Source organism: Lissotriton helveticus, chromosome 8 (assembly GCF_964261635.1).
Source record: "Lissotriton helveticus chromosome 8, aLisHel1.1, whole genome shotgun sequence".
NCBI lineage: Eukaryota > Metazoa > Chordata > Amphibia > Caudata > Salamandridae > Lissotriton > Lissotriton helveticus.
Window position 1 is genome coordinate 201,645,261 of NC_136069.1, and position 23,924 is coordinate 201,669,184.

Genomic DNA, 23,924 nt, shown 5'->3' on the forward strand with positions numbered 1-23,924 from the left:
AAAGTTTACCATAAAAGAGGATTTTTTTTATTACAAATAGAAATTCGCAAAACATGAGCTGTTTACCTGATCCCATTTGGAAATTACAACTTATTAAATGTAATAAGGGAAATCCTATGGAAGAGGTAGGCCTTGCAGTAGTGAAAAATGAATTTACAAACGTTTGACTACCAGGACATGTAAACTTGAATGTACATGTCCAATGTTTTAAATACACTACATTCTGCACTCTGGGCTGTCCAGGACCCACCCTAAGAGTGATCTACATTTATTCAAAAGGAAGGTTTTGTGCTGGCAAAAGGGTTCATTTGCCAGGAAGAAACAGCAGTTTAAATACTGTACACACAGGCTGCAATGGCAGACCTGAGACATGTTTAAAGGGCTACTTAAGTGGGTGGCACAATCACTAGGGCAGGCCTACTAGTAGCATTTACAGACCCTGGGCACATGTAGTACCACTTTACTAGGGAGTTGCAAATAAATTAAATATGCCAACTGGGTGTTAATCAGATTTACCATGTTAAGAGGAGAGAGTACAAGCACTTTAGCACTGGTTAGCCGTGGTAAAGTGCACAGAGTTCTAGGGCCAATAAAAATGAATTCAGCAAAAAATAGGAAGAGCAAGGCAAAAAGTCTGGAGATAATCCTAAAGAAAGGGCCAAGCCCAACAATCGTCTTTCTGAAGCGTTGACAGGATTAGGTGGGATTCTGGATAATGCTTTGGACTTGAAAGAAGAGGAAAAAATACAGACCTCCTTTGGTGGGCTTGAACAACGTAATTACTGTAGCCTCAATAGAGACTTTCCATGCCTGTATATTTATTTTTACTGGAAAATACATATTTAAACATGTAGGACTTTTAGCTGGCCCAAAACATGAAAAGTTGGAACTAGCAACAGATGATCTTGCTAGCCTCCAGTGGTCTTGTGCCCCTCAGGAAAGATGTAAATTAAACCGGAACTGAGGGAAAGCACTGCTGAGAGAAGCGTTCTGGAGGAAAGTTAAAAACAAAGACTAGCTTTTGGGGCTCCTTAAGGCTCGTTACCACAGAGAATATCAGAGGTGAAGGATAACACTGCAGAAGATTCTATTTAGCAGCATGTTTGTTCCAGTAACAAAGGTGGAGTAGGGAAATCCTCTCCTACTATATTTAGCAACCGTAGTTTTGCTCTTTCAGTGCTGAAGTGTATCCACTTCTTTTCCCACTCCTCTGCGTTTTACTAATAGCAGAGCCCTGGCATGTCTGTGTTCTTTTTAAATTCTATGTAAGAGAGCTGCAATAAAATAGACTGCAAAGATACTGGCTGGTATCTGTCAGATGCAGATTGCCTCATTGCTCACTGTTGGCCCCACTCACATTGGCCGGCTGCATGCTAAATGTTTTATTAATCCCTCATGATAAGATTTGTTTCATTAAACTAGAACCAATTGTGTGATCAGATCACTGTTTGATTAGGTTCTATGTTGCTAACACCATTAAGATTTCTTTGTGTTTGGCAATTCTAGGTACAAGAGTAAAGTCATTGCCGAGCATTTCAAAACTAGTCTTCTGACGCCTCTTGATCTGACTGATTCAGTATGCTGCTGCAGTTCTTTTTGCTCTTGAACTGCAGTGGACATTGTGAATCACTAAACCAACATTTAACCTATTGACCAGGCCAGGAAACCTACATGCTTTTCATCCTAGCTAAATGAACTTAAAGGACTAACTAGGGCAGCTGAATGAAAATTTCACAACCCTGACGTGCAGAACTTGTACCAATTCTATCCAGATGAATATAAGGCCATTACTCAAGCTACCGAAGAAGATTTCCTGTTCATATCTGATCAGCAGATAACACAAAATTTTCACAGCGTAAATCGAGCTGACAAATAATTCTGGCTAATGCCCCACTGTTAAATCCTTATGGAGTCTCTGTGATGATCTTTCTCATTTTTTCAAAGAGATCACTCACATCTGCACCAATATTAGCCATCAGATTTTGGCTCAGTTAATCCTTTCTCTCTTCCTTAACAAGAAGATCCGATTATCTGGTCTTCCTTCCATTCAGTATCTCTTACTGATCTTCAAAATATCATTTCTAAATGCAAGTAGGGCCCTTCAGCTGACCCTTTGACTTTGGCAATACCACACAAATCTTACAGTTCTGTGGTGGACCCTTAGAATTGTCATTAATAATTCTCATCTATGCAACGTGGTCTCTAAAAAATTTAAAAGGGTGCCTTTGGACCTCTTTTGAATAAACCCAACCTTGATTCTTCTAGTGTTAGAACTATGGGCTGAGCACGCTCTTCCCTTCCACTGGGGAGTTTCTGGAAAATCTTGTTGGTGCTTCCTTCTTAGAACACAACTCTATTCTTGATGACATTTAGCTAGGTTTCTGCCTTGGTGGTAGTACTAAATCAGCTATGGTTGCAGCCACTGATGACCTTTGAATGGTCGCCGACTTATAATGTGTCAGTGATCTGAATTTTATTAGATCTGTCACTGACATCTGACATTGTCATCCACCATCATTCACCACTTTGTCAAATCTGTCCTTGGGGTTCAGGTCCTTGAATGGTTCTCCTACGTTTATTCAAACTAGAAAAAAATCGATCACCTTGGGCAGTTTGTCTCTCCTGCCATTATTATTATTTGTGGATTATTTATTTGCAAAGTTTTACATAGCGCTGGCTAGACCCGGAGGTATCAGAGCACTTTACATGAGAATAAGCGAGTTACAAATTACATAATAACATGAGTTATTAGCGCATAGCAAAACCAAGACACACGTTGAATGGGGAATGGAAGGTAGAGGGGAAATGGTAAAAAGGGGTAAGGAATGCCGATCTTGTCAGGCCTACCGGCAAGGGGTAAAGTACTTCAGGGGGACAAAACAGTCAAATTGAAAGACAGACAAACCGGCTGGGGACCAACAATCCAAAACATCCCATGTATCAGTGAAAGTATACAATGGGAGGGGTTAGGAGACCTATGGAGGAGGGTCGACTAGAGAAAACGGTCAGTCAGGTGGATAAGGAGCAGTCCAGAAGCAATGAGGATTTGCTCTCTCCTACTAATTATTTAATGTGTATGTCCACCTTTGGTCCAGCTCCTTCCATCCCAGGGGCTGAAACTCTTCACCAACGCAGATCTTTCTCAGCTCATCTGTCTGCTTAGTGGTAGGGCATCTGATTCCTCCACTCTTGAGGATTATTGTTGTGCACGTCAGAGACTGGATGGATAACAACTGGTTCAAGACAAATCTTAACAAAACAGAGGTTGCGATGACTGGCAACAGCCAAAATATATGGTCATCTCAACTTTGGCCTTCTAACTTTAGGCCTCACCCTTACAGTCCCAGGATGCTTGTTTTCGGTTCAGGGAAGACCTGGCTTGGCAGTTCAGGCTGGACAGTTCCCATGAGGCACAGGGTCAAGATTGATTTGCATATAGCTGGGTCTGAACCCGGGTGGCGAAGTGAGCTAAAGAATGATGATGGATTCAACCCAGATCTGTGACTGGGGGTGAGTGTTGAAAAGTTTCAGCGCTCCGTCCATCATCTCTTTGTGTTTGCTTTATTCGCCCTAATTTGGCAGGGTATGCCCAGACTTGGGTCCCTTGCTCACTTTGCCACTGGATTCAAGCTAGCCTGGCTGATCAAGGGTGTTACCCAGAAACCGGTCCCAGGATGCTTGTTTCTGGTTCAGGGAAGACCTGGCTTGGCAGTTCGGGCTGGACTGTTCCCATGAGGCACAGGATCAAGAGTGATTTGCATATAGCTGGGTCTGAACTGAGGTGGTGAAGTGAGCTAAAGAATGATGATGGCTTCAACCCAGATCTGTGACTGGAGGTGAGTGTCTGAAAAGTTTTGGCGCTCAGTCCATCATCTCTTTGTGTTTGCTAATTAGATGTATACAAATTTTACCAAGTCTGAGGAAGAGAGCACTAGCATTTGGCCACTGGTGAGCAGGAGGAAAGCGTGTAGATGACTCGAGTCAATAGAAACAAATTCAGTAAACATGAGGGATGACCGTAAAAGGTTTGGGGAAATACCAGGTCAAGGATTTCAGGTCTTGCTATATACAAATGAGACACAACACGAGGAGCCTCGATGGAGAGAGACCATAATATATCCTCTTAGAAGTCTGAACTGAATGCAATCATGCAGTGGGACGCGTCGCATAACATCCTTACAGAATCTCAGAAGGCACTGACCTAGGCACATCGCATGCAGAATACAAAAGTTCAAACCAGCTACCAATGCAGATTCCTGTTTGAGAGAGTTGCAAAAGTGCATAAACTTCAAAGAATTGCTGCACTTCTACTGGGACGTTAAACTATTTTGAATCAGTAATTAGGCTAATTCCAGCCATAACTTGTATAAAGCAATATTTCCATCCAGTAGAAGCATGCATGCATATTGTATACAGATGCCTAATGTCTGCTCGGAAAGCATTAAAGCCAACCTCTTCATTACTGCCTGAAAAAATAAAAGACAAGAGATCACATCCATGCAGTGTGAAGACACAGATGATTACATTCGGTTAGAGTGGAGTGAGACAAGTGTAGTGAGAAGCAGCCCTACCACACACTGTCCTGCAGCATTGTGCTGGTTACCAGCAGTGTGAGTAAATGTTAGTACCATCTATGGGTGTCAGGCGAGTTCAGGGAATTCGTACTTCACACAGAAGTGTGACATTTCTCAAAGGTGCCCCGGGCAGCAGAGCAAAACTTGACACAACCTTGTATTTGGATGTTCCAGGATATGAGGTTCTGTAATCTTCTACTGTCACCTGAGTGGCAAAAGGAACACTCAATATCCACCACTCACCGTAAACTCTGCTTTTGCCGCTGCCGGAAGTTCTGCCATCGAACTTCCGGCAGCGGAGAAGAAAGACAGAATCCAGCACTGCCAGGGCAAATAGTGAGTGTCTGCTCCTTCTGGCCTGCCCGGAAGTGGAAGTACTGCCTCTGCAGCATAGGACCCACTCTAAGCTTTTTTTATGTAAACTTTGTCAGTTTTATATTTCTAATTCCTAACGAGTTATCTTGGAAACAAAACAATGTTGAAGAACAATAGTACAAAGGTGAGTACATTACAGTACTGCTATCTGTATATTAAGCGTGGATTATCAATCTCCAGATGCTATATCAAACACAACTGTTAACATCAAACTTACTTTCATTTGCATCTTTCCTTGTGTTCTTTATGTAGGCAGAAAACTTCGCAAACACGTCATTTCCAGCTGAGTTCGATTCTGGATGCTTAGTCGCAAGTTTGGGGTATCTGTGGAAGTATTAAATTAAGAACTTCCTGAGAAGACACTCAATTTACCAATCACGGACACATGTTCAATGAAAAGCAGGGAAAGTAAACATTTCTCATATAAACTGCATATCCCAAAATATGTACTGAAAACGCCTTACCATTCTCTCTCTTATGTAACTTCTAGAACACTAGTTATTGTATTTCTCCTAAGATGGCTACTGAATTGTTTGAGGTCACCCTGTTCTAATTAGTGAAGATGGCTAGATAAAGTAAGCAACAGCCTCTCACTGAAAGCATTATTGTTTTTATTAATTAATTTCAGATTGAATCTAGTGCGAACTTGACTTAAGAGCGTTAGAGGAATTTACAAGAGAGCTGGTAGCCATACATGTAAACAATCGCTCTATAACAATAACAGTTAAGGTTCAAAGGAACGGCTTTAGTGAAACTGGTACAAAAAAATCACAGAGGACATGGATTACTTTAAACGAGGTGTCTCTAAGATATAAAGCTGAGTTCGCATTGGAAAGTGATTTGATTCATTGTAGAGCGTTGTACCGAAGGGAGGGCGTTCCAAATCCTTGTCGCACTGCCAGAGAAGGCCTGATTCTATTACAGGACCAGAGGCTTCGTATTATGCATCTCTTTCATTTTAATGCTACACACAGCAGCCAATGAAATCTTTGTATATCAAAAAACAAACTACATTTCCCATGGTGCAAAACACCACATCACTTCCTGTAGCAGTCCATAAGACCTAGGCAACACCGGATATCCTCCTCTTTCTATGCTGCTCACGCAGCCAGTTAAGTGCTTTTGCTGGATTACTATCGCTATTTTATGCTATTGCATTCTCGCTATTCGCGCTTTGTCGCGCTGCTTATTTACTCGCTGTGTTTGCACCATTGTTGCCCTCTATTGTGTGTGCCTAATATTGCGGCAGGTTTCGGCCGCCCGCCACTCCCCGCTGTCATCGGGGTGTGTGCACGCGGCTTCCCGGCGTGCCCCTGTAGGGGCGGGTATCTGAGTGTGAAACGCGATCATCGCGCGGAGCCTTCTGACGCGTCTCCCGATTGGGAGGGGAGACGCGCATCTAAATTGCAGGCAGCAGGGCATGTTTGGTTCTCCAGCACGGCGGGAGCTTTGAGTGCAGCGAGTGCTGCTAACACCATTTGAGCCTCATTTTACTCACCGGTACCGACCCACCGACGGCGGGGTAGCAAAATCAAAGTTTGGAGCGCGTAGGGCCCCCTCATAGGCCGAGACACTTGGAGCAATTCGTTTCACTTTCCTTTAGTTGGTTCGATGTGCGTAGCCCAATTGGGCTTATTTTTGGTAGGATTGGGCTACCCACATCGCTACTGCCCGTTTTTCTTAGGTTTCTTGGCCATTTCACTTCGGATTCTTCCCTGAGCTGACTGTTACGCTTGGCAGGCTGTAAGAAAATGCTGGGCCTGGAGGGAGCACAACTCATGTGTACTTTTACTGCTCTTTTTGCTCCATTTACGCCCCTTGGGCTGCAAGAACACGACAACAGCCTTTGGCTGAGGAGTTAGGTACCTGGTGACTTGATTTGTGCTGTGGGCTGGCTCCCCCCTTACTACCCTCCAAATTAATATTTATTTTCACATTCATGAGCAAGTCCATGTATAAATTTGGCGACACCATGGAGGATTGGGTGACATATGAGGAGGATGAAGAGGTTGGTGAGGAAGTGGTTAATCCTTCCATTGAAGATAATATTGTTGATGGCCTGGACGCCTCGGTCCAGGACTCTGTCAACAAGGCCCTGAAGAAGGCAGTTCCGGGAACTGTTCAACAAGCCTTGGCAACGTTAAAGCCTATCACTAAGCAGTTGGAGAAATTTGCCAAGTGTCATGGGTTTTCTTCCCATACTAATCCAAAGAAGGACGGTGCGCCTTCTGGTTCGCAACAGGTTTCCGGCCTCATTCCTACTCCTTGTCCTCTCTGCCTGTACCTGAATACACAAGTCCAAGGTTTCCGGACACGGACACTGACACTACAACCACTGACACCGCTGACAATTCTCCTCCCAGGAAAAGGGCTAAGAAGTCCAAGAATGTGGAATCCACCCCACCTGTCTCCACCCCCTTTACCTTCAACCCTGCTGATATTGTTCACCCTAGATCATCCGATTGGCTTCCAGCACCTGGGGTCGCTGTCTATATACATGATAACCTCCGAAAGAGTTTTGATGAGGAGGTCAGGAATAGGCTGAGGTTTGAGTGCCCTAGACTGGACATTGCCGATAAAGTCGCAGAAACTCCCGACATACCCCCAGATGCATCAAACACCCACTCTGCGAATTCAAATTAGCGAAAAATACCGAATCGCTAATTAGAATTCGCAGATTGGGATGCATCATCAAAATCGCAAAAAAAGTCGCCCGCAATCGCCGTATGCAATTTTCAAAAATCGCTATTAATTCGCAGAATCGGCTGTTTCCCAACCCCAAATTGCGATTTCGCAATTACCGAAATCGCAAATAGCGATCTCGCAAATTGCGAGATCGCAAAAACGGGAAGTCGCATTTTGAGCACAATGATGACACACAACCAGACAGTAGGCAGCTCCATTACTCATTTGGAACACAGAGCTGGAGAGAGGAGGAGGCACAGCACTGAGCTCCAGGAGACACACCCTGCAGTCCCAAGACAGGACATACATTGCAACCAGAATGTCCCAGAATGCAGCAGGATCCAGTGAACTGGCAGGAAGAGGAAAATCAAGTTCTCAGAACAGGAGCTCGAGTACCTGATTGAGGGAGTCAGCAAGGCCCATGATAAGCTTTTTGGAAAGCTTTCCAGGAAGGTGCCCGAGGCTGACAAAAGGCGCATCTGGCTGCGCATCAGGGCAAAGGTCAACGCCGTAGGAGTGACACAGCGGTCAATCGATGACCTTAAGAACAGGTGGTATGACCTCAGTGGCAGTGCCAAGGAAAGCATTGAAGAGAGGCTGGGGGAGAGAGTGGCCACGGGAGGAGGAGAGCCCACAGTTGCCGCAAACACACCACTTGAGGACTTGGTTGAGGACACCATCAACCCTGCAGCCTGCGTGGGGGTCACTCAGCTGGACACCTCCCGACCCACACACCAATCACAAGGTAAGAGCCATGCAACTGCGACCCGTCCCCTAACAATGCCCATGCCCCCAGAGCTAGCCATTTTAAAACCCCAGTAATGCAGTCCCTGCCCATCAGAAACACCCCATTGCATTGTGAGACCTGTATTGTGACAATGTGCCCTGATAGCCACACATAGCCAGAACTGCCAAGTGAAACATACCCCTAAAGCCAGTCAGGGAATGCAAGGCTGCATGCATGTTGCTACATCCCAGGTGCCAGAATCATATCATTAATCATGCTCCCATTCACATCACAGGTGCTGCAGATGCAGAGACCTCAGATAGCGAGGCACTCCATATCGAGGAGACTCCAGAGGAGACGGTGGGAGAGAGCCATCCAGCCCCAGAACCTGGACGGTCCCATGTACCTGCGCCTTCCCAAATGCACAGGGCCATCCCTGCAGCCACAGGAGGAGTTCAGTCACCCCAGGCGTCACGCATGGCAGTGGAATAGACCCCACCACCACCCAGGAGGCAGACACGCCGCACAGCCACTGTGCGGTCCCAGGCAAGCGGCCGGTTGAGGCAGCAGCGCACTGTGGCCACACGAGCAGACAAGGAGCAACAGGCCCAAGATCTAGGGCTAGGTATCGAAGCCCGACTGCTAGCTGTGCACCGCAAGCAGGCACAGCACATGACAGCCATGCAGCTGCAGCTGTACAAAACTGCACGCAATATTAACCAGCTTACAGGAAGTGTGCAGGAGCTAACGGCTGCAGTTACAGAAAGCAACCAACTGATGGTGGCGCAGCAGGACATCACCAGCCGATGCCACCGCCAACTGCTGACCCGGCTATCTGCATATACCCGGTCGAACCACCTGATAGGGAATGCCACATCACAACTGTCGCGCAGGTCCCTGGCGATGCAGATTCAAATGGTACAATGCTGCCAAGATGTAGCAAGGGCCCTGGAGAAGGTTACCACCGCAGTACAAAACCAACAGGTGTGTGGCATGGCCATGCAAGGAGGGGGTGATGATGCCAGTGAGGGCACATCGAGCCTGAGCGGCCTGTCTGTGCCGGTGCAACCAGAAAGGCGCTGCAGTTCCAGGCCCAGTGCTGCATCCCAGCCAGACACTCCCACCGTGGAGTTGGAGAGGCGACAGGGTGCGTCCAGCAGGAGGCCCCAGTGACTGACTGAAAATTACCAGCAGTGCCATGGTGATGTAACCATGCACGCCTGCTCTGCATACAAGAGCCTGTATGACGCAATACATTTGTGATATTGTTTGAAAATTAAAAACACTTCTAGACCTTGTTGTACATAACAATAAGAATTTATTTTGAACACAAATCTTCCTCATGTCATTAATTCATGTGGCATGCATGAGTGCAGTGTTGTGTGAGGGGTATGGGTGCACTAGAAATAGTTCAGTGTGATGTTGTTGCGGCGCCTGTGTCCTTCAGCAGAATTCTCCCCGCGTGCATGATGCACATGTGACAGTGGCAGGTAGTCCACCTCCGACTCACTACCAGACACCTCCACAGGTATCCTCCGCTTGGTGGCAATATTGTGGAGTATGGGACACACAACCACGATGCGGCAGCAGACCTCAGGCTGGTATTTGAGGGCCCCGCCAGTCTTGTGTAGGATGCGGAATCGGCTCATTAACATCCCAAATGTCCGCTCAATTACATTTCTTGTGTGTATGTGCGCAGCACTGTAACGCCGTTCCTGTGGTGTAGCAGAGTTGAGGTATGGGGTGAGGAGGTATTCACGGAGGCCGTAGGCGCTGTCACCTGAAGGATAGGAGCAGAGGGTCAGTGCCTGTTATACGCAGCTACATGGTCTTGACATACTGTGTGTGGGCATGTGTACTTACCTAGGAGATGTCCTTGGCCAAAGTCACCCCAGGCCAAGCGGGTGTGTATGCCGCTGTGCCGGAAGATGAACGAATCATGCATGCTCCCCGGGTATTGGGCCACAATGTCGGTGATGATGGTCTTCGCATTGCAGACCATCCGGATGTTGAGTGAGTGGTAGGACTTGCGGTTCCGGTACATGTATTCTGTCTCTGTGGGTGGACAGATGTGGATGTGGGTACAGTCAATGCAGCCAATGACATGGGGGAATTGGGCGGTGTGATAGAAGTCCAGTTTTGTTTGGGTTAACTCCTGTTGGGTTGTTGGGAAGGTTATGTAGTTGTGTATCCGGCTCAGCATGGCGTCCAGGAAACTCCGTAGGCAGCGTGACAGTGTGCTCTGGGATATCCCCCCTGCATATGCAACTATCCCCTGGAAGCTTCCGGAGGCCAGGAGGTGCAGGCAGCACAGGACCTGGACATGGGTGGGCACGGCATTGGTCCTCCTTGTTGGGTGCTGCATCAGGGGGTCAATGTCTCTGATGAGCATAGTTATCATTGCCCCATTCAACCTGTATTTGGAGTAGATCTCCTCTTCTGTGTGGCCCAGGAGTGTAATCTGCAGCCGAAAGATGCACTCTTGGATACTGCGTCGGTTTCGGGCTGCAGCCTGGAGCCTCAGCCGTCTTGCCACGATGTAGAGACCTGGCATTGTGACTTTCCTCATGCTCCTACTGTGTCTCCTTAAGTGTGTTTGATGTTCCCTTCACCTGTTTCTTGTTTGCATATATATATTTTTTTTTACAATTGAACTTCATGGTTACCACCTGGTTTTGCTTCTCCTTAAATTGCGACTCGCTTTTTGCGATTTTGTTTTTCGCTATTTGCGATTTATGATGAATTGGATTAGCAATCTTTTTGCGAATTCGCAATATAATTAGCAAAAAAATGTGGGTAATCGCTGTTAAGGAATCGCAATGGGGGTTCCACATTGGTTTTGCGATTTTGTTTTTGCGAATTCGCTATTTCATGCTTTTTGGGTTGATGAATTGCGGGAGCGGAAATTGCGATCGCAATAGCTGTTTCGCAGCTATTGCGATCGCAATTTCGCTTGATGAATCTATACCATAGACTGCAGCATGTTGACCTTTGTCAAAAAGTTCGCGAAAGACCCTAAGAAGGGCATTGACCGTGCATGGAGGGGTTGTCAGGATAAACTCCTGGATGTTGTGGGACCCCTGACCAAGATTTTGGAGATGGCCTTGGAGGCTCAAGAATCAGGCACGGCAATGGACTCGCATGTTCTGGTCGGATGGACCCAGAGAGCGATCTGCCTTTTGGGCAACGCTAACTGCACCATATCGACGGAGCGCCGAAAATACCCACTCATGAGGATGGACTCCAACCTCACCGAACTTGCCGCAGCAGAACCGGGTCCCCTAGCGGACGGCAATTTATTCGGTGACCGCTTTGTGAAGGATGTAGCTAAATACGTAGGTACCTTCACTACACTCGATAAAGCCCAGTCAGGAATAAAGCGAGCCCTTCAGGCTGGTGTTTTTCACAGGGCCGGACGAGGCCGGGGACGCTCGTTTGGCCGCCAGTCCAACCAAGGCCCCCAGAGAGGTGACTTTGGCTGTGGTAGAGGCGATTGGGATTCCACCTGTGGGGGAACATTCTACCCTACAAGGCAGCGCTTCAATAAGCGGCGATTTAATAGGGGATCCTACCGTGGTGGCTTCCAAGCCACAGAATCATCAGGTGAGTGCTCCAGATATTTTCACACTCCCATTGGGGGGGTCGTATTCGTCATTTCTTTCAAAATTGGGTTCAATTGTCTCAAGATGCTTGGATTTTAGAAACTGTTCAGGGTTTTCATCTAGATTTCTTTCAGGTCCCCGTTCAGGACAGACACCCCAGGCAGCTGTGTTTTTCCCAGACAGAGTGCGATTTCATAGATTCAGAAATAGGAGAATTGCTGCAGAAACATGCGATAGCGCATTTCGACGAGGGCCCTTGCGGTTTCTGCAGCAACATTTTTCTGGTTCAGAAGAAAGTTGGCGGTTGCAGGTTGGTACTCAAGAGTTCAATGGCTTCATGGTTTACAAACATTTCAAGATGGAGGGTATCCATCTATTGGCGGATCTTCGGAAGCAAGGGGACTGGATGGTACGTCTCGATCTAAAGGACGCCTACCTATCTGTTCCTATCTTTCCTCCACATCGGAGGTTCTTGCAGTTCCAGTGGAAAGACCGGTGGTACGAATATTTGGTACTTCCTTTCGGTCTTTCGTCGGCTCCATGGTGTTTCACCAAGGTGTTGAAGCCAGTGGTAGCTTACCTCCGGGAGCAGGGGGTTCGCATGATAGTGTATCTAGACGATATACTGATCATGGCGCAGACGCAGGACATGGCAAGGCAACAACTGCACATGACCATTTTTACACTACAAAATCTCGTATTTGTGGTCAACGAGACCAAATCCGTCCTCTGTCCAACCCAAAAGATAGACTTTCTGAGTTTTGTGATAGATTCGCGCTTGGCTCAGCTGAGTCTTTCCAGATCGAAATTGCGCGACATTCAGAAGGAATTACGTGCCCTGATGTCCAAACAGACTGTCTCATTGAGAGCTATTGCCAGGACAGTGGGTCTTCTGGCGTCATCTATTCAGGCGATCTTCCCGGGCCCTCTTCATTATTGGGCCCTTCAGAGATTGAAGATTCAACACCTGCAGAAGGGTCTCTCTTACACGGATCTGGTTCAGCTGTCCTTGGAGGTCCGTCAGGAGCTTCAATGGTGGCTAGGCCACGTGGAGGCTTGGAACTGTCGAGCCATTTTCGGCTCCATTCCAGAAATAGTCATTGAGTCCGACGCCAGCCGTTGGGGCTGGGGTGCGCGTTGCGGAAATATTTCCACAGGAGGGCGATGGTCCCTACAGGAGTTAGATCTTCATATAAATTGCGTAGAGCTTCTCGCCGGTTCATTTGCGATCAAGACTTTGTCACCAAAGAAAGTGTCATGTTGCATCCTTCTCAGGATGGACAACATTTCGGCAGTACGTTACATCAACAAACTGGGAGGTACAAGATCCTCCATGTTAGTAGAGATAACGAAAGATTTCTGGCACTATTGCCTAAGTCGTCAGATATCGGTCATAGCCGAGTTTCTCCCGGGTCAGTCAAATGTGGTGGCGGACTGGTACTTGCGCCACCTCAGGGACTACAGCGATTGGCAACTCCAACCGCGAGTGCTTCAATGGTTACAAGTGATTCGGGGGTCTTGCCAGATCGACCTTTTTGCTTCCAGGTTGAATCGGCAGATGCCACAGTTCTTCAGCTGGAGACCGGATCCGTTGGCTCTGGCGACGGATGCTTTCACGCAGAACTGGTCCCAGTCCTTGAAATATGCGTTTCCCCCATTCATATTGATTCCTCGAGTGTACTCACGGATAGTGCGTCAGAGGGCGGTGGTGATTTCAGTGACTCCCCTATGGAAATTGCAACCTTGGTTCCCAAGTCTCCTGGAAGTGAGTTGCGACCTTCCCAGGAAGATCCCGGAATCACCAATGATACTCCAGGGCCCTCATGGAGAGATGCACCCGATGGTACAGTCGGGGCATTTGTCTCTGTTGGCCTGGAGACTTTCCGGAAACGTTGGCAGATGCCAGAATTTTCGGCGCAGGCTTCAGCCTTTATCGATCAAGCCTGGGACCCTTCTACCAGGAAGAGATACGCTTCTGCCTGGAAAGGCTGGGTTTGTTGGTGTGTGGAACAACACGTGGATCCCGTGGGGGCAGGACTACCCTGCATTGTGAACTTCTTTTCCATGAAGGCTTCGGAAGGTTTAGCATATTGCTCTGTTAACAATTTCCGTTCCGCGATTTCGGCGGGTCATTCTCAGATAGATGGTAAACCTGTGGGTATGCACCCGCTCGTTTGCAAGCTTCTAAAAGGGATTAGGGTAGCGAATCCGCCAAAACCCAAATATACTTCACTATGGGATGTTTCTTTAGTTTTGTCATTGTTCAATAGTTCGCCCCAGAATGATCTGTTATCCAGGAAACAACTCTCTGCCAAGTTGGCTATGTTATTATGTCTTGCTGCATGTCGACGGTCATCGGACGTCAAAGCATTGGATATTACAGGTAGAGTGTTTACTCCGGAGGGAGTTTCCTTTAATATTACTATCCAGGACTAAGACGATGTCTAACAGTGTTGATTACCATGCTTTTCCAAGTAATGCAAAACTGCGTGTGGTGCAATGCCTTAAAGCTTACGAGGAGTGTACAAGGTCTTCTCGACCTTCAGGTGTTATGCAGTTATTAATTGCTTTGCAGAAACCATTCACACCTGTTACAGCGGCTCCGATAGCCAAGTGGTTGAAATATGTTTGGGTATTAAAACCCAGGTGTTTGCGGCGCATTCTGTTCGTGGCGCCATGGCCTCTAAGAGCTTTATGTTAGGATGTACTGTTCAGGACATTATGCGTTCGGCAGATTGGTCCTCAGAATCAACTTTTAAACAGTTTTATTATAAACCGGTGGGTGATATTTCCTCTGTAGTATTTCAAGAGCGTTAAACTAGCATAATACGAAGCATCCGGTCCTGTAATAGAACAAACAATTAGCTAGCTATCGCGCCAAGAATTTTCAATTCTATTAAGGACACGGAGGCGAGGATTATCCCACCCGGTTATATTACATGCATTGTAATATCTTGCCCTCCCATGTTTATAGTCTGTGTTTGCAGATTTTACTGGCATTTTTTCTCATTCTTCCAGGTTCTGAGAAGAAGATGGACTGAGTTTGTTTCCAGTTAAAGGAATTATTTCCGGTTGGCTGTTCTTCCACGTTGGAGGATGTTTATGTTGGATTTCAAGAACTTTATGGACTTATGTTCAAGGCAAAGAAAGAGGAGGATATCAGGTGTTGCCTAGGTCTTATGGACTGCTACAGGAAGTGATGTGGTGTTTTAAATCATGGGAAATGTAGTTTGTTTTTTGATATACAAAGATTTCATTGGCTGCTGTGTGTAGCATTAAAATGAAAGAGAAGCATAATCCTCGCCTCTGTGTCCTTAATAGAATTGAAAATTCTTGGCGCGATAGCTAGCTAATTTTTTATTCACATAGCATTTTAAATGTCAGATGCTCCAGGAGAAGGGATTCAGCATTCCTCGAACCCCATTGGGTTCCAGAGATTCTCAACTTTCCAGCTGGATAGGAGGGGCCGAGTTTAGAAGAGCTTTGCGAGTGATGCACAACGTCTTAAATCATGGGTTGGGGAGGCGAAGTGGGACCGGATAGGGGCCCGTGCCAAAGGCCTCCCGGAGGCGGGAACAACCCCCTCCCACACACACACAAGCCCGCGAAGAAGGGGGTGACAAGATTGGTAGACCCCAAGCTAGCCGCGAGCCACCAATTCGGGCGAGAGAGGGCAAGCGTCCGGGGTGATCAAAAGGGGGCGCAGGTCTCCCCTTGTGGCACTCAACCCCCTGATCCAATCGGAATATTGCAGCCGTCGTACTGACCTGGAGCATAACCGCGGACGGGACACTGGAAGACCAGGCTTTGGCGGAACCATTGGCGGACAATAGCACCAGAGGATGAGGCTTTGACAGTTGGGGAGGCCCAGAGGAGCAGCAAGGGCGCCGGAGGCACGAAGGAGGACCAAGCGCTCCGAGGCTCCAATCTGCAGGGTTGCCAGGAGGAGCAGCGAGGGCGACGGCATCAAGTCACGGCAGGCACGACGGAGTTGTGACCCAGACTGAACCGATCTTCGTTTATGCGGCAAAAGCGGCGGTGAAGCAGAGCTTGGAGCCTGAAGTCAGCACACCTGGCTAGTCCAGATCGGGACCAAGAGCTGGGGGTGGCCGTGGCGGCAGACCAGAGCGTAGCTGAGTGAAAACAAAGCCTGCGCCAGCTGGGAGTTGCAGCGCTGCAAGCCTACACAGTATTTTGCCCCGCTACCTAGCTTAATAATACCTGCACTCCAATTAGGCTGCTGGGGCCTGATTGATTGATTTCTGTCCCACTGCAGCTATGTGATCTACTTTCGGGCCATTTACCTAAAAATTCCCATTAGGGTAGGACATCCTGCATTATATTATCTTATTCAACTAAGTTGTTCAGTTACCAAGTTTAATTTATTAACTTGTCTATCCGGCTGACGTCCAAATCACACTGGATGTTTTTAAGTCAGTTAGGGCCTGACTACTTGCCTTAGGATCAAGACATTTATTTACGCAATTACTGTCTGTACGGAGGAAAGTACCATGATTGGGAGACGTGGGGCGAACATGGGAGAAGAGAATGCCGGCAAGATACAAGGAGGTGCCTGGCACAAGGAACCCCCAAAAAGGACCGGAGAAGGCTACAGGAGGACTCCGGGACAGAATTAGGCGGCAATTTGGAGGAACTGTTGAGAAAAGCAAGAGCGCTGGTGGCCCTGAAGGGAAAAACATGGATGAATGACCACATAGCAGAGGGGCCAGCCAAGAAGAAGCCTAAGCCTATGTAGGCACCAGCTCCAGCACCCCTCACCCCAAAAGCCAGACAAGAACAGGCCTGCAGCCAAAATGGCGGCCCATTTGAGACCAGGAGAAGGGTTGCCAAGAAAAACAACTCAACATCCCCCTGCAGCCCCAGGACAAAATGGTGGAGAACCCACCCCGACAAACAGAGGAAGGGGCAGAATCCGGGCAACCATAATACTGGAGGTGGTGACCGACTCAGAAGACGACGAGGGCAACAGCGACAACAAGGGGTTTGTGGCCAACACGGCAGCCCCTTGACGAGCAAAGAGCCTACCAAGATCCACGGAGGACTTGGTGACCAGGCGCTAAGTGAAAAGGGCGGGCAGCGCAAAAATGGGCAAGGGCACAATGGTATCAGTGAGGGGGTACCCGGGCAAATAGCAAACTATGGCACACAATTCGGGGTAGGTAACTACGCTACACAAGGGCCATTGTCCCTTCAGCCGCCCCCTGGCTAGCAAACGCGAGGGGAGGGCGGGCAAACAGGAGTTCCTGGGGGAAGCTTGGAGCCAGGTGCAGCCACCTCCGGTGGCTTGGATGCCTTGGTGGGACTGGCCTGGGCCGGGGGGCCCCTTATGGGGGAGTACCCCAAGCAAGTATAGGGCCCAATGGGGGCCAGGGACATTAGCAAAAGAAGGGACAAAAAGTAGTTAGCACCAGGCAGGAAAGCCCTCTAGGGGAGAAGAGCAGAGATGGTGCAGGCTCAGGGAGGGCCGCGCCGAGCAAGCAGGGTAGCGCGGCGGTACCGGAAGGGCACCAACTGGGCATGGTCGGGGCGAGTGAGGGACAGGACCCAGGTGGGAAGCCAGCACACAAATACATACTGGTGCTGGGCGGCCGGCCTACCACCACAAAACTCCTGGGGTTAGCGAATCTTATCCCGCTAGCAGTGAAAGAGAGAATTTGAAGGAAGGAGTTTATAGATATATTCTCTTGCTGGAGGTGTGCCAAGTGGGCCTGGGCCTCACAGCTCAAGATAAAAAAGGATGAGGACAGAAAGGATAGATGCAAACCCAGAGTGAAAAAAAACATAGAGAACTGGCTAAAGGCCTTCAGGACTTTGGCATGCATGTTCATACAAAAGTTCCCTAAGAGTGCAGCAGCACTAATGTTATACGAACAGAAAGTGCACGAAGCACAGCAAAAGTATCAAGGAGAAGTATGGCAGAGGTACGATGAAGGATTTAGGGAGAAGATGCGGCCCTGGCCAGTGGGACTGCCAAGACATTAAGGGCTTCATGAACCATATGGTGGCAGCCAGGAAAGGGCTATGCACGCAGAAATACAATTTTCGTCCCGCATGATTTAAAGGGAAATATGAGGGCCAAGGACAAGATTTCAGAGGCGGAGGCAAAACCAGAGTGGCAACCTGTTGGGAGTATGATAAAGATAAACACAAATGGGGGTACGCATGCAGGTTTAAACACAGCTGTGGGACCTGCGGACAGTCACAAGTGACAGGTACCAGCAGAGACACAAAGAATTAGCGGCCAAGCAAAGCTGGCACATGGGGGGACGGAGAAAGTGGGAGAGGGGCTACCATTACCTACCCCCTAAATGCTGGGAAACTGATATCCTTACTCAATAACTACCCAAAGAAAATAGACAGACAACAATTGGCAGAAGGTTTCACAGCTGAGTTCCCCATCCCCTACAAAGGATCAGTGGCCCGCGGCTTAGCCGCAACTTAACATCGGTACAGGACACTCTAGAGGCATCTAGACACAAGGTAGGAGGTTCAACTAGGTAGAGTGGTCAGTCCTTTTGCCTCCCCTCCACTTCCTAACCTATTAGTCTCTCCGTTAGGAGTGGTACCTAAGAAGGAAACAGGTAAATACTGGCTCATACACCACCTTTCACACACGCACAGGGAGTCCATCAATGAATGGCTAGAACAGGGCAGCTGTTCAGTAGCTTACGCCTCCCTGGACGATGCATTGGATTTAATTAAACAGGCAGGGAAAGGGGCTCTGCTGGCAAAAACGTATATCAAGTCAGCATTTCGCCTGTAACCAGTGCGCCCAGTTATCACCTAGGTTTCCAACTGGACAGGAACTATTACTATGACAAATACTTACCCATGGGCTGCTCAATACCCTGCGCTTACTTTGAATCATTTTGTAGTTTTCTTGAATTGGAACTTGGCATTCGCCACCCTGGAGAGGGGGAGGGGCGGGTGCACTATTTGGATGATTTTCTGTTCATGGGGAAGGCAGGAACGGAGGAGTGCGTAAACCTCCTCCACCAGTTCGTGGACCTGACCAGAGTTAGATGTTCTGCTAGCACAGGACAAGACCGAAGGCCCAACTACCAAGCTATCCTTCCTCTGCATAGAATTAGTTAGACCATAGGCAGCATGGCGGAAGAGACACAGAAAAAGATACAAAAGGGGAAATGTCGAGAGGTAGATGAGCTCCTCACACAGTGTCCTTGGGATGCCTCACGGCAGGGATGCAGAGTGAGCGGATGACAGCACACAGCCATAGACAGAGTAGATGAGATGCTCACACAAGGTCCTTGGGATGCCACATGGCAGGGGCACTGCGGAGCAGACGAGTGGCCAGCAAGGGTCCAGGGCAAGCGGAACGGCACTTTCAGCCCGGGACGGTCTTAGCAGACTCCCACAAAACTCGGTAGCAAGGAAAGCCTAGAACTGCACAACATGGAGGCCTTGCTCAAAGGGGCACCTCAAGCTAAGATTAGTGCTGTCATAAAAGGACTAACGCCAAACTGGGAAAACAATGCATGATGTAAAATGACATGGATGTGTAAGAATAGCAACCAAAAGTTGTGAAATGTATAAACCATGTTTTAATAAATTGCGACCTTTCTATGCACCATACCATGTCATCACTGGAATGATTGATGGGGAAAGGTACGCAGTTGGGCAAGGCGCTAAGAAGGGGGGAGGAACCTGCCCCTGGAAGGGGTTGAATCTTGGGCTGGGGAAGGCGAAGTCGGACCCGATAGGAGCCTGTGCCAAATGCCTCCCAAAAGCAGGAACACCTCCCCACAAGCCCACAAAGAAGGGGGTGACCATATTGGTCGCCCCCAAGCTTGCCGCGAGGCGCCCAATTCGGGCGAGAGAGGGAAAGCAGCCAGGCGGTTTCAAAGGGGGCGATACAGAAAAGGGGGTGGTGATGAACAGAGTGTCTGAATTAAGCAGACCACTCTTACCCAGTCCAAAGATCAGGGCTAGATCCATCACCGTTATTTATCTCACTGCCCCATCCCAGCTCAGAACCTGGCTATATGCAAATTAGTCTGTCCCTGGCCCAGTGCATCATGGGAACAGGGCAGACCAAACTACCAAGCCAATTCTTCACCAGAAAGGAGACAAGCTACCGGGGACCGGTTTCTGGCATTTCAGCCTCTTCGGCCCGGCTTGCTTGAATCCTGATGGAGCAGTGAGAAAGGGACTCATGTCTGAGTATACCCTGCCACACCTATAGTGGCCAAAAACGATACAGAAAAGGGGGTGGTGATGAACAGAGTGTCTGAATTAAGCAGACCACTCTTACCCAGTCCAAAGATCAGGGCTAGATCCATCACCGTTATTTATCTCACTGCCCCATCCCAGCTCAGAACCTGGCTATATGCAAATTAGTCTGTCCCTGGCCCAGTGCATCATGGGAACAGGGCAGACCAAACTACCAAGCCAATTCTTCACCAGAAAGGAGACAAGCTACCGGGGACCGGTTTCTGGCATTTCAGCCTCTTCGGCCCGGCTTGCTTGAATCCTGATGGAGCAGTGAGAAAGGGACTCATGTCTGAGTATACCCTGCCACACCTATAGTGGCCAAAAACGATACAGAAAAGGGGGTGGTGATGAACAGAGTGTCTGAATTAAGCAGACCACTCTTACCCAGTCCAAAGATCAGGGCTAGATCCATCACCGTTATTTATCTCACTGCCCCATCCCAGCTCAGAACCTGGCTATATGCAAATTAGTCTGTCCCTGGCCCAGTGCATCATGGGAACAGGGCAGACCAAACTACCAAGCCAATTCTTCACCAGAAAGGAGACAAGCTACCGGGGACCGGTTTCTGGCATTTCAGCCTCTTCGGCCCGGCTTGCTTGAATCCTGATGGAGCAGTGAGAAAGGGACTCATGTCTGAGTATACCCTGCCACACCTATAGTGGCCAAAAACGATACAGAAAAGGGGGTGGTGATGAACAGAGTGTCTGAATTAAGCAGACCACTCTTACCCAGTCCAAAGATCAGGGCTAGATCCATCACCGTTATTTATCTCACTGCCCCATCCTAGCTCAGAACCTGGCTATATGCAAATTAGTCTGTCCCTGGCCCAGTGCATCATGGGAACAGGGCAGACCAAACTACCAAGCCAATTCTTCACCAGAAAGGAGACAAGCTACCGGGGACCGGTTTCTGGCATTTCAGCCTCTTCGGCCCGGCTTGCTTGAATCCTGATGGAGCAGTGAGAAAGGGACTCATGTCTGAGTATACCCTGCCACACCTATAGTGGCCAAAAACGATACAGAAAAGGGGGTGGTGATGAACAGAGTGTCTGAGTTAAGCAGACCACTCTTACCCAGTCCAAAGATCAGGGCTAGATCCATCACCGTTATTTATCTCACTGCCCCATCCCAGCTCAGAACCTGGCTATATGCAAATTAGTCTGTCCCTGGCCCAGTGCATCATGGGAACAGGGCAGACCAAACTACCAAGCCAATTCTTCACCAGAAAGGAGACAAGCTACCGGGGACCGGTTTCTGGCATTTCAGCCTCGTCGGCCCGGCTTGCTTGAATCCTGATGGAGCAGTGAGAAAGGGACTCATGTCTGAGTATACCCTGCCACACCTATAGTGGCCAAAAACGATACAGAAAAGGGGGTGGTGATGAACAGAGTGTCTGAATTAAGCAGACCACTCTTACCCAGTCCAAAGATCAGGGCTAGATCCATCACCGTTATTTATCTCACTGCCCCATCCCAGCTCAGAACCTGGCTATATGCAAATTAGTCTGTCCCTGGCCCAGTGCATCATGGGAACAGGGCAGACCAAACTACCAAGCCAATTCTTCACCAGAAAGGAGACAAGCTACCGGGGACCGGTTTCTGGCATTTCAGCCTCTTCGGCCCGGCTTGCTTGAATCCTGATGGAGCAGTGAGAAAGGGACTCATGTCTGAGTATACCCTGCCACACCTATAGTGGCCAAAAACGATACAGAAAAGGGGGTGGTGATGAACAGAGTGTCTGAATTAAGCAGACCACTCTTACCCAGTCCAAAGATCAGGGCTAGATCCATCACCGTTATTTATCTCACTGCCCCATCCCAGCTCAGAACCTGGCTATATGCAAATTAGTCTGTCCCTGGCCCAGTGCATCATGGGAACAGGGCAGACCAAACTACCAAGCCAATTCTTCACCAGAAAGGAGACAAGCTACCGGGGACCGGTTTCTGGCATTTCAGCCTCTTCGGCCCGGCTTGCTTGAATCCTGATGGAGCAGTGAGAAAGGGACTCATGTCTGAGTATACCCTGCCACACCTATAGTGGCCAAAAACGATACAGAAAAGGGGGTGGTGATGAACAGAGTGTCTGAATTAAGCAGACCACTCTTACCCAGTCCAAAGATCAGGGCTAGATCCATCACCGTTATTTATCTCACTGCCCCATCCCAGCTCAGAACCTGGCTATATGCAAATTAGTCTGTCCCTGGCCCAGTGCATCATGGGAACAGGGCAGACCAAACTACCAAGCCAATTCTTCACCAGAAAGGAGACAAGCTACCGGGGACCGGTTTCTGGCATTTCAGCCTCTTCGGCCCGGCTTGCTTGAATCCTGATGGAGCAGTGAGAAAGGGACTCATGTCTGAGTATACCCTGCCACACCTATAGTGGCCAAAAACGATACAGAAAAGGGGGTGGTGATGAACAGAGTGTCTGAATTAAGCAGACCACTCCTACCCAGTCCAAAGATCAGGGCTAGATCCATCACCGTTATTTATCTCACTGCCCCATCCCAGCTCAGAACCTGGCTATATGCAAATTAGTCTGTCCCTGGCCCAGTGCATCATGGGAACAGGGCAGACCAAACTACCAAGCCAATTCTTCACCAGAAAGGAGACAAGCTACCGGGGACCTGATCTTTGGACTGGGTAAGAGTGGTCTGCTTAATTCAGGCACTCTGTTCATCACCACCCCCTTTTCTGAATCATTTTGTCCACCATAAGCGTGGAAGGGTATACTCAGATGTGAGTCCCTTGCTCATTGCACCATCAGGATTCAAGCAAGCCGGGCCGACGACGCCTGAAATGGCAGAAACCGGTCCCCGGAAGCTTGTTTCCTTCCCAGTATAAGAAATGGCTTGGTAGTTTGGTTTGCCCTGTTCCCATCATGCACTGGGACAGGAACAGACTAATTTGCATATAGCCAAGTTCTGAGCTGGGATGGTGCAGTGAGCTAAAAAACGGTGATGGATCAAGCCCTGATCTTTGGACTGGGTAAGAGTGGTCTGCTTAATTCAGGCACTCTGTTCATCACCACCCCCTTTTCTGAATCATTTTGTCCACCATAAGCGTGGAAGGGTATACTCAGATGTGAGTCCCTTGCTCATTGCACCATCAGGATTCAAGCAAGCCGGGCCGACGACGCCTGAAATGGCAGAAACCGGTCCCCGGAAGCTTGTTTCCTTCCCAGTATAAGAATTGGCTTGGTAGTTTGGTTTGCCCTGTTCCCATCATGCACTGGGACAGGAACAGACTAATTTGCATATAGCCAAGTTCTGAGCTGGGATGGTGCAGTGAGCTAAAAAACGGTGATGGATCAAGCCCTGATCTTTGGACTGGGTAAGAGTGGTCTGCTTAATTCAGGCACTCTGTTCATCACCACCCCCTTTTCTGAATCATTTTGTCCACCATAAGCGTGGAAGGGTATACTCAGATGTGAGTCCCTTGCTCATTGCACCATCAGGATTCAAGCAAGCCGGGCCGACGACGCCTGAAATGGCAGAAACCGGTCCCCGGAAGCTTGTTTCCTTCCCAGTATAAGAATTGGCTTGGTAGTTTGGTTTGCCCTGTTCCCATCATGCACTGGGACAGGAACAGACTAATTTGCATATAGCCAAGTTCTGAGCTGGGATGGTGCAGTGAGCTAAAAAACGGTGATGGATCAAGCCCTGATCTTTGGACTGGGTAAGAGTGGTCTGCTTAATTCAGGCACTCTGTT

At 48.5% G+C, this 23,924-nt stretch overlaps 1 protein-coding gene across 2 annotated transcripts in view; it reads right to left on the bottom strand.

Annotated features, from left to right (window-relative positions):
• The window catches only part of LOC144772520 (chloride intracellular channel protein 6-like), a 181,762-nt gene that overhangs the window by 19,748 nt on the left and 138,090 nt on the right, over positions 1 to 23,924 (bottom strand). For both annotated transcript variants that reach the window (XM_078656911.1, XM_078656912.1), the window contains exon 4: positions 5,167 to 5,273. In XM_078656911.1, coding sequence (XP_078513037.1) covers positions 5,167 to 5,273 — 107 coding nt within the window. The remainder of the gene's footprint in view (positions 1 to 5,166; positions 5,274 to 23,924) is intronic.